Genomic DNA, 10,520 nt, shown 5'->3' with positions numbered 1-10,520 from the left:
TGACATCCATTGAGGCCTAATCCTTGAACAATATTTCTTAGTTGGTATGTAAAGCCTAGTAGCTTCCAAGATTAATTATTTGAATGCTTTCCATTTAGAATTTGTTGTTGGTAACATCAACCAACAAATTTAAAAATGTGCCAAATTTTTAAATCTTTTTGCTCTATACTTTATTCGGAAAGTCAGAGTGCAACATCCTTCAGTATTCTACAAACATAGATTCCTTTAAAAAAATCTTGGTAGCTATTTTCCATAGAATTAATATCTTGATGGAATCTTTCATCTCTCAGAAATTGTCTGATTTGAAAGCACACTAAGATTCCCTCTTGCACTGTTCTTTGAAATTGCTCACTTAAGTAATGAAGTCATCTGGAATTCATCTTATCCATCCATTTCAAAAACACCTTATTAAACCAAATGGAGAGGTGGAAAGAACATCTTCACTGGATCTAATAAAGGAACATACTGGACACTTACATCAGATGTGACGCGGTTGAAGAGCTGTCCCATAGGCATTGGCAACTATAATTTGTGAAACCTCCTTGCATGGCCACCAGTGACTTTGAGGCCACTGCAAATATTTCTTTGCCCTCGTCGGTAGCAGAGTTGGTATAATCACCGTCGTCCACACACTGGATGGAAAAGACTTGAGTTTGAATCCAATCAATGGCGCAAGGAATTCTATGGATCTTTTTGACAATGTGGCTGAGTTAGTCGGTTTCGAGCGAGCGTAGCATAGTTTTTTCTCCAGAAACTTCGGTTTTCCGTCTAGCAAACAGAAAATTGACCACAGAACAGACGCGATTTATCGACATAATATTTATGAGTTCTAAGTCACTGATGTGCCTAAAACCCAACAACAACAACCGATCAAATAACCTGCTTCATTTTTTGGTCTTGCTGCAGTATTATTCCTTCATTCCTATTGCCAACGTTCATGTCATCTGCGACTTTAAATAACTTTGTTATTCTTTCGCCAATATCATTAATAAACATATTCAAAACAATAAAAGGCCCAGTACAGAATCCTGAGGGACTCCACCAATAACCATAGTAACACTGACTCCACTAATCCAAGATGAGTAGGCCTCGTTAATAATCAACTGCTGTGTTCTGCCATCCAACCATCCCTTTTCCACACGGTTCCATGTACATTTTCCAGATATCCTTCGTTTTCAAATGAGGGACCAGTTAGTCCGATGAGGGACAACTGAAGATAAGACATCCTTGTTCCAGGCTTTGCTGGTATAGCTATCACCGACTCTACCATACAACTTGGGTACTCGTGCATCTTGAGCGAACAGAGACTTGTTGACTAACAAGAAAACTTTCAACCAAAGACGAGGAACGAATTGTTCGTGGAAGAGATCTGCGGTCCAGTCTCAGGAAACTGCAGGATGCAACTGGGTCTGTATTAGTCAGCATTCCTGTGGGATTCTTTCGACATCTGGTAGGGTCAATGCTTCGACTACTTGAGGCTGTTCTCGTGGCTAAAGGAGGTGCTACTCACTGTTACGTCAGTGTTCCTAATAAATTGACTATTAGTATACACAAAAGGGACATAGGTCTGAAAGGTTACTGCAAAGTTTATAAATAGAGATACGTTGTTTATCCGAAGTAATATCATATAACATGATTATCATACACTCATCGACCAAAATATTAGATTGAATATCAAGTAGGTGCACCTTTTGCTAAATTTCTGCACACGTACACGTCATGGAATGTTTCGACTAGGTGTCTGAGGAACACCAGCTCCAGATTTGACCATTCTACCATCAGGTTATTCATCTGATGCTGTATTGTGGTCGGCAGAGTTGTAGTTGAACTGCAACGCGATTTTTGACGCGAATTGCAAAAGGTTTCCAATTTTTTGGCAAGTGAATGTAGAGCATAGTTCATTTACACACGCAGACTACTTTATCGCAAAGGATTTTTTTTTTGTTGGATCCCTTCTTTGCAAGAGCGAACTCCAGTTAGGACAACTAACCCTCTGTTAAACAGGACAATCCACTCTAGATGCTGCCTCCGGCTATCTCAATTAGTTTTCTAACCTACATTAGATGCACGCTGCTTGACTGTCTGAGTAACTCCGAAACCTATTAACTGGAACCTTTGGAGAGATAGAAGTGAATAAGATGAAAGAAAACCATCATAAAGAAAAATAAAATGAAAGAACATTAAGTTCCACACATGTCCAACTTCACGAAATCGATGAAGAAAAGTTTCGAGTCCAGTTCTAGGCAATTTCCATCTCCTGAGTTTTTAAGGTAACTTCTGACATCTTATGCTACCTCCAAAATTATTTTTTGACTTGAGTCCAACTACCGATCCATTTAATGATACTCATCAAGGATTACAACGTTGTTTATTAATAATAACGAATATTTCCATCAGGACAGATGGAAATAAACGCACCACTCTTTTGCTAACGAGTTTATTGGAGAGCTTCTTTCTCTTCTGCCAAGATTTAATAATCATTAAGTTACTAATGCATGATGTATTTCTCTTCCAAACCTACTTGTCAGCAAGCAGAAATATCATGCCACAAGAGCATTTCTCAGCAGGAGGGCTTTCGAATTCATCGATGAGCTAGTCGGACTTCAGGCAGACATTTTCCAATCTCATTCTGGAGGCAGTGACCTTTGTAGTCTGCCAACGATGCAGGGGAGGCTCGCGAAGTCGGCTGTCTGGTTGAATAGAGCGTTCAGGTAGTAAAGCATTACCTCATTTGCTCGCGCATGTGGCACTAGCTGCTTCTCCAGACCCCATTTGGAAGCAGCTGGTCGATCAAGAGGCCCGCATTGTCGAGAAGGTAGTGCTGGAACAGACAGCAGACGCCGCTGTCGGGCCACGAGCTTTGTATGTAGGCGAAGAGGAAGCCATGAGTGATGATGAACTGAAAGAGAGAGAGAGAGGCGGAGCTCTTTTGTGGTTGAATCTAATAATTTCCTTTCGTAAAACTCAAACAAAAATAAGTGGCATTTGTCAGAAGATAGGACGCGGTTATGATTTGAGTTTATTAACCACGTTAAAATGCTTTGCCCTCGTTAAAAGAAGCCTCTAAGTTGGTGCCTTAAAATCTTTAAAGAGTGGTAATTATTGGTAAAATGTCATCCTCACACATTCAAAGTCATTGATTCATATTTAAGAGAAATCGAAGGAGTTGAAGAACATTTCTTGTTAGTTTGATATCCATTCTTGTTCATAATTACGTTTACAAGTTTAGAATGTCTTTCTTTGGTATTTTTCAGGATTATATCTCACTCATAAAGCAACCAACCTTTGAAGTAGATGTGTGGTCTTTTGTCCTACGCAAACTAACACCCGCTATCCACCCAACCTTGAGACAAACCCACTTAGAACAAGTACATTGACCTCAATGCCTCTAGCTCGGAAGAGAGGACTCATTACATCGTGAAAGGTTAGGATAGCCAATGAGATTCATGTCGTTTTACTCCACAAAATCTGATTCAATTTACAAGAGAACTATTTAGAAATTGAGAAACTCAATGAACAGTTAAAGATAAATTAATATCTTCTGAAGTTTTTAAAGAGATTTCTGTTTGTCCAGAAAAGAATTTCAATCTTGATCAAATATCATAATCAATTGATTGGTTCGAATATAATGTCTGTTTGAAAGTAGATTGAAAATTAACTGCGCCTTTCATGTTTCCGACATCCACTTTCAGAAGCGAAATCCGTTTACGCTATCAATCAAATCCTGACACAGACGGTGGAACAAGTAATCAAGAAGATGACTCCAATTTATGGTGGTTTATGCACGTTCTGGCACTTTGATTACTGGTGAAGTCATTTGCATAAATCGCTAATTACTAGGCGATCGAAGTGGTTGTTTATTTGAGTGAAGGAATGTGGTATTATAATCTTCGAGTATGGACAGTTGTACTCTCTTAATGGATACCTAAAAACCCAAAAGGAAAACTTCGTCTTAGACAACAAACATGTTCACGATTATATAGCCATTCTTGGAAAATATAATTATTGGAGGAGTAGGAATAATTTAATTAATTAAAAATTAGCTTAGTTCATTCTTCGCTTTGGTTCTTGTTGGTTTCTGAGGTCGGTTTTCTGTTTTCATGATGAAAAATCCAAGTTCCCCGGAGACAAAACCAGGCTACCCTTGACTGAAACTGGCTAATTCAGGCATGGTGGAAAAAAGTGGCCCATAAAAATTCCTCCGTCATCCATGATACTCGAACTCTGGTCTTTTCCACTCGGTGTGGGGAGGAGGTTAATCCAACGAACTGGGTTACCCACGAGGGCTAAATTACATCTATTCTATGGTAAGTTTTCTGTTTCTTGGATGAAAAACTTATTGATATTCTCTCTGGACTATTAACTCGGTTACGAGAACAGATCCAAACTTTTTTCACGAGGAGTAATACCTCGTAGCCACCGCTTCGGCCACGAAGGCTTAAACTGCAAAACATACAAGTTCCTGTTCTATAACCCAGAAAAATTTGATTTGGATTTATAATCATTTCTGGGAGCTGAAAAAAAGAACAGATTATTAATTATTTGAAAATATTCCTCATTTCCACTTCTTCAGTAAAATATCAGGTTTGGTTCGTGTCGGGCCGGCTCTAGGTATTGTGTGCACCTCAAATAAAAAACATCGCTGCATGGGATGGAGTATATAGTAATTTATTTAAATAGATGCATCTAAGAAAACTTGATAAAATTCTACCTACTTCTAAAAACCTGAAGTCTTTCAAGAGCAGAATCCCTAATGCCCTTGATGATACTCAAGATGATACCATCTTTGAAGAAAGTAAAAGTTCACATTATAACATCAGTAATGAATAGAAAGAAGATTTTAGGATTATACTACGAATAAATTCGTTCTGCGAGTAAGTAAATTCATTCTTCGTTCTTCGCTCTATTGTTTTTAGTAAGTTCTTGTGAATATGCAATAAAATAATTTGTAACCAAAATTCTCTTTATAAAAGCTGGTACGTTTTATATTCCGGCAAATACGGTATGTATAATTTATATTTATTTTTTCATTCATTTGTTTGTCTATTTTATAATTTCATCTGGCTATTATTTAATACAAACAAAATAATAAAACTGCATTTATGTTTGAAACTTGGACAACTTATTGTAGGACCTGATAGGACATGAAAAGTCTTCTCTTCCCATTACACTTCCGATTTTTCAAGGTCGAAGGCCTGCCTTCCAGCAAACAAACCACACACGTACATTCTGACCAATCCTGCATTCTTCGATTACTCATGCAAACTCCACCTTGTCAGAAAGCATTCCTGTTGTGACGTAATCTTTCAGACAAACCGTAGTGTCCAAGGCCATCATAATGCGCTCCTTTAAAGTTTTCCTTGAAGGCCTTCAATTACCAAAATTTGTGGATAGACTTGATTCACTCCTACGTTTTGCAATTATGGCTGACATGAGACCATGGTCCCAAAATTTCATTGCCGAATTCATAGAGTTGTACAAACCTTGCTTGCATGACGCAGAACTCAGGCAATATTAGAATAAGCAATTGAGGAACACTGCTTATTCGTGCAAAATATGAAGGAAGTCGATTGAAACTCCAGAAAGGATACGGTGGTAAAAAAGATCAACAATTTGAGAAGTTCTTATAGGAAGGAACTTAAAACAATCAACAGATTCCAAATGGATAGTTGGATGTACTCTATATGAGCCTTCTCTATGGTATTTTCACATGCTGGATTTTCTGTACAACAACGGGTACAGCAAATCGAAGAGTGGAGATGGAACAAGAGGTAAGCAACCAAGTGTTTATCTGTTTCTTTCGTTCAATTATCTCCTTTTCAGAGTTAATAACTGACGAATTGCATTTCAAAAGAGACTTGGAACAATTTCAGATCTGTCAATGATGCGTTTCCAGCATCTCGGCATGGATACACTCCGGATGCTGGAAAGGGGTAAACTTCCAGGAAATTCGTAAGATTGATTCTTAAAAAAACTAAGCTTTTTAAAATATTTGTAAAGATATACAGCAGTTAGCAAAAAAAAAGTGGAACCACCTACCATTCTGTCCTATCCATGATTTATCGAACATTATTCTCTAGAAATAGGGAGGTCATTATCCTACTGTAATAGGCAGTTGTAAGACCACATCTGGAATACTGTGTTCAAGTATGGCGACCTCATCTGAAAAAAGACACTGAGCTTCTTGAAAGAGTCCATAGACGGACGACTCGAATGGTGCGATGGGCAAAAGGACGAACTTGCGAGGAAAGACTCCGATTATGTGGGCTACAGAGCTTGGCAACCAGACACTTCAGAGATGACCTGAGTGAGGTTTATAAGGCACTGAGAGGGATTAATAAAATGACTGAAGGTGGAGTTTTCACTGTTATAAAGAATTCCTCAACTAGGGACCATAAATTCAAATTACAGGGGTTGAGATTTAGATTAGATTGTAGGAGGTTTTCTTTTACTGCAAGAAAAAGGCTGGTGTGCCTAATAAAGTGGCTACTCAGCATAAATTTAGTCCTCATTGAATACTGTTAACCATGAGTTCAGGTACTTTAGGTACTTCATCTGTATTAGTACAAATAGGTACCTTTGAGGCTGCATGGCAATGGATTTTACCGAAGTTCTACAGTACATAAAGCAAGCAAATATCACAGCATGTGATTCATGGGACTAGATTTCTTGTTGAAGAATCCATTCTAACTGTGCTCTGGAAAGATGAAAAGTTGTGCTGCAGTTTGACAATTAGCGGTACACCGTTTCCTTCTTTACCCAAATTCTAAATTATTGCCTAAAAATCTTTAAAGAGAGCCTTTGGTAATTATTGTGATCCTCCCACATAGCCACTGACTCGCATTTAAGAGGAATCAATGGAGTTCAAGAATCTTTCTGGACAATTTCCACATCTCTGGTTAGGTGTGTACTGTTTTATCTCACGCAAACTAACATTCGCTATCAACACAACCTTCATACCCACCACTTAGACAAGTCCATTGATCTCAATGCCTCGAGCTAGATCCACCAATCTTATTATACTTATATTATTCGTATGTCTTCAATTCGTATTTTATTTCCAAACTTGCTGTTTTAAGGAACTTCAAAAATTTTAATTTGCCACTTCCTTTAAACATAACTAACCTAACCTTCCATGAGGAAAAAGGATTTATTACACCATGAAAGGTTATGTTAAATAAGTAACCAATAATATTCGTACCGTATCACTCCACGAATTCAAGTTCTATTTACAAGAGAATGATTTACAAATCGAGTGAACTCAATGAACAGTTAAAAATAAATTAATATCTTCTGAACACACTTCTGAACTTGTTTAAGAAATTTCAAAATTTCTGTTTGTGCGATTCAAGAGGTTTAGTTGCCTTAAAGGAAACAATTTCAATCTTAATCAAACGTCACAATAAAATAACTGGCTCGAATATAATGTCCGTTTGTCAGAAGATTGAAAATTAACGGTGCCTTTCCTAGTTCCAACATCCGTTTACGCTACCAATCAAATCCTGACACACACGGTGGAACAAGTAATCAACAAGATGACTCCAATTTATGGTGGTTCATGCACGTTGTGGCACTTTGATTATTGGTGAAGTCATTTGCATAAATCGCTAATTACTAGGCAATGCCGAAGTGGTTGTTTATTCGAGTAAAGGAATGTGGTACAATAATCTAAAGGTCTGGACAGTTCTACCCTCTTAATGGATACCTAAAAACCCAAAAGGAAAACTTCGTCTTAGACGACAAACATGTTCACGATTATATAGCCATTGGAGGGGTATGAATAATTTAATTAATTAAAAATTAACTGTAAATCGCATATATTCTATGGTAAGTTTTCTCTTTGCTGGATGAAAAACTGATCTATGTTCCTCTGGACTGCTTTTTTTTTTTTTTCACAAGATGTAATAATTCGTAGCCATTGAATTGTCTTAATCTGCAGAACTTATTGTTCCATAATCCCAGCAAATTTAGATTCAAAAACCTCTTAACTAACCCCAGGGGCTCACATCTGGTGAGTATGGGCTTGGTACATCCAAGGTCCCGAACTAGATATCATAATTCTTCTCTTTCTTGGTGATTTCTTTCTACTTCTCTCTCTCTCTTGCATCATATGACTATTAATAATAATAATAATAATAATTCTGTATTTATTTTAATTATAATATAACGGATTAATATAAAAGTTCTGCCGAAATTATCTAATTAGTAAAATCAACATATTAATAGCACTTATTTATTATAAATATAAAGTGGGGGTATTCTTAACGAAAGGGGGCGCTGTAAAATCAGCATATAAATAGCTTATTTGTTTATTAAGAATAAAAAGATTCTTAACGAAAGGGGGCGCTTCTTTTTGTTGAGTACATTTGGTATGGAATAAATATTGGATTGTACTTAAGAAGGACGAAAATCACAAAATAATCATTTCTGGGAATTGAGAAACAGAATAAATTATTATTGACTTGAAAATAAACAATTTTTTCTATCGTTTCTGTCAATATTCGTCTTAAGGATTCCAACTTCTTCATAAACACTCAGTAAATAACAATTTTTGTTTGTTTGCTTTTAATAAATACATTTGTTGGGTTTGACAACTGAAGTCGCTAATTATTTTGTTTTTTTGCTGTTTTGACCTGCCCCTGTAAAGCACCACTAACACGTGCCAAACCGGAAGTAAATTTTGACTGCTACGAATGAATAACTTTGAGGTTAGCAAACTATCTTTCGCTCCTATACGCATGGACGTCTTTAGGGACACTTTCCCTGGACTAGATGACTTTATATTTTTTCTTCACGATGGACATTGGACTTCAGGACCTTTACAAGGACAATCTGAAGCGCTGGATTGCTTGGAGCGCATTCTTTCGCGCAAGTGTAAAAGCAAATGCGAGTCACAGGAAAGCGTGTGTGCTGTCCTAAGAGCTTTGTGCGCGCGCAATAGTGCTTGTGGAAACGCCGGGGGAACCACAGTCAAGAACGCAGGCTTGCGTTCACGCTTGCCTGTCGTCTCCTTGAAGGTCTTCACCTAAATTTGTGGACAGACTGGTTCACTCCTGCGTTCTGCAAGTATGGCTGACATGAGATCGTGGCCCCAAAATTTCATTGCCGAATTCATAGAGTTGTACAGATCTCTGCCTTGCTTGTATGACACGGAAACCAAGCAGTATTCAAATAAGCAACTGAGGAACGCTGCGTATTCGAAGCTTGTGAAAAAGATGAAGGAAGTCGATCGGAACGCCACAAGGGATACGGTGGTCAAAAAGATCAACAGTTTGCGAAGTTCTTACAGGAAAGAACTTAAAAAAATTATTAAATTTCAAAAGGATGATGCCAATGGAGGTACTGCATATGAGCCTTCTCTGTGGTATTTTCACATGCTGGATTTTCTGTATGACAACAGGTACAACAAATCGAAGAGTGAAGATGGAACAAGCCAGGAAAGGAACACTGAGGTAAGCAAACAATTATGTTTATCTGTTTCTTTCGTTCAATTATCACCCTTTGGTAGTTAATAAATGAAGAAATACATTTCAAAAGAACCTTGGACGATTTCAGATGGTCCAGCAATGGTTCTGTGTCCTGTCAAATGAAAGTACCCTGAATTGTTGAAGCACTTCGAATAGACACTGGACAATATTAAATATTGTCCAGTGTCTTGAAACAAAAATTGTTTGCCCAATTATTTAGGCATGGCTCTGCAAATGAGAAGTCAAAATAATTTAGAATCAATTATTAGGGTTTTTTTTTTTTAATTTTAATGAATAAGGAAATTATTACTTTGTTTGTTTATTTGTTTGTTTCAGAATGAAGAAAAGGGAGATGTTTCATTGGCAACTTCACCGCGGGTAGAAAAGCTATCAGAAACATTTTCTCAACAAAATACATCAAGTAGACTTTCAATGGATGCCAGTTTGACATCAGCTTCATCAAAAAGGAGGAGAATTGAACTGAATAAATCGAGTGAAGAGATGCCATTGGTAACAGAAAGAATGCAAACTCGGCCTACTCCATATTCAAATTACGGTGCACATGTTGCTGATGAACTCGGTAACTTAGAACCTCAGATGGCAGCCTTCTGTCAGAAAGTTATCAATGACGCCATTTTTGAAGCAAAATGTGGAACTTTAACCCGAAATTCAAAGATTATAACTGAACCAGAACATTCAATTCCAAGATGACTCCCATTACGAAATTGGTCACCCGGTAGGTGATGATTCAATATCAACAGAAAATGATTTGCCATAGCTCAACGAATCATCTAAGGCAATCGCATCCTTGACGGGTATTCCAGCATATGAAGTGTCTCCTTTGGCAAATAAGACCGACTCCCACTTGTTTAAGTTGGAAATAAACTAAAAGGAAAGACGGTATGGGTGTTGTCCACCATAAAGGTAACCTTTTCATTGTAAAAAAAAACTTCTAATCTTTTTTGTACAGTGTTTATATGAGAAATAAAGAACTTGTACATATTAATTTTTGAAAATTAATTGTTGCTTATTTTACATTACTCACCACACATG

At 37.3% G+C, this 10,520-nt stretch overlaps 1 protein-coding gene across 1 annotated transcript; it reads left to right on the top strand.

Annotated features, from left to right (window-relative positions):
• The first annotated feature begins 9,045 nt into the window (after nucleotides 1–9,045).
• LOC150082608 (uncharacterized) lies at nucleotides 9,046–10,298 on the top strand. Its single transcript, XM_090378707.1, has 2 exons — nucleotides 9,046–9,452; nucleotides 9,804–10,298. The coding sequence occupies exons 1-2, from the start codon at nucleotides 9,069–9,071 to the stop codon at nucleotides 10,176–10,178; spliced, it is 759 nt and encodes a 252-aa protein (XP_090234833.1). The 5' UTR covers nucleotides 9,046–9,068; the 3' UTR covers nucleotides 10,179–10,298.
• The last annotated feature ends 222 nt before the right edge of the window (nucleotides 10,299–10,520 follow it).

This window comes from Mastigoproctus giganteus, chromosome 7, assembly GCF_048544385.1.
Source record: "Mastigoproctus giganteus isolate SK-2022 chromosome 7, ASM4854438v1, whole genome shotgun sequence".
Lineage (NCBI taxonomy): Eukaryota > Metazoa > Arthropoda > Arachnida > Uropygi > Thelyphonidae > Mastigoproctus > Mastigoproctus giganteus.
This window is presented reverse-complemented; position numbering and strand designations above follow the sequence as displayed.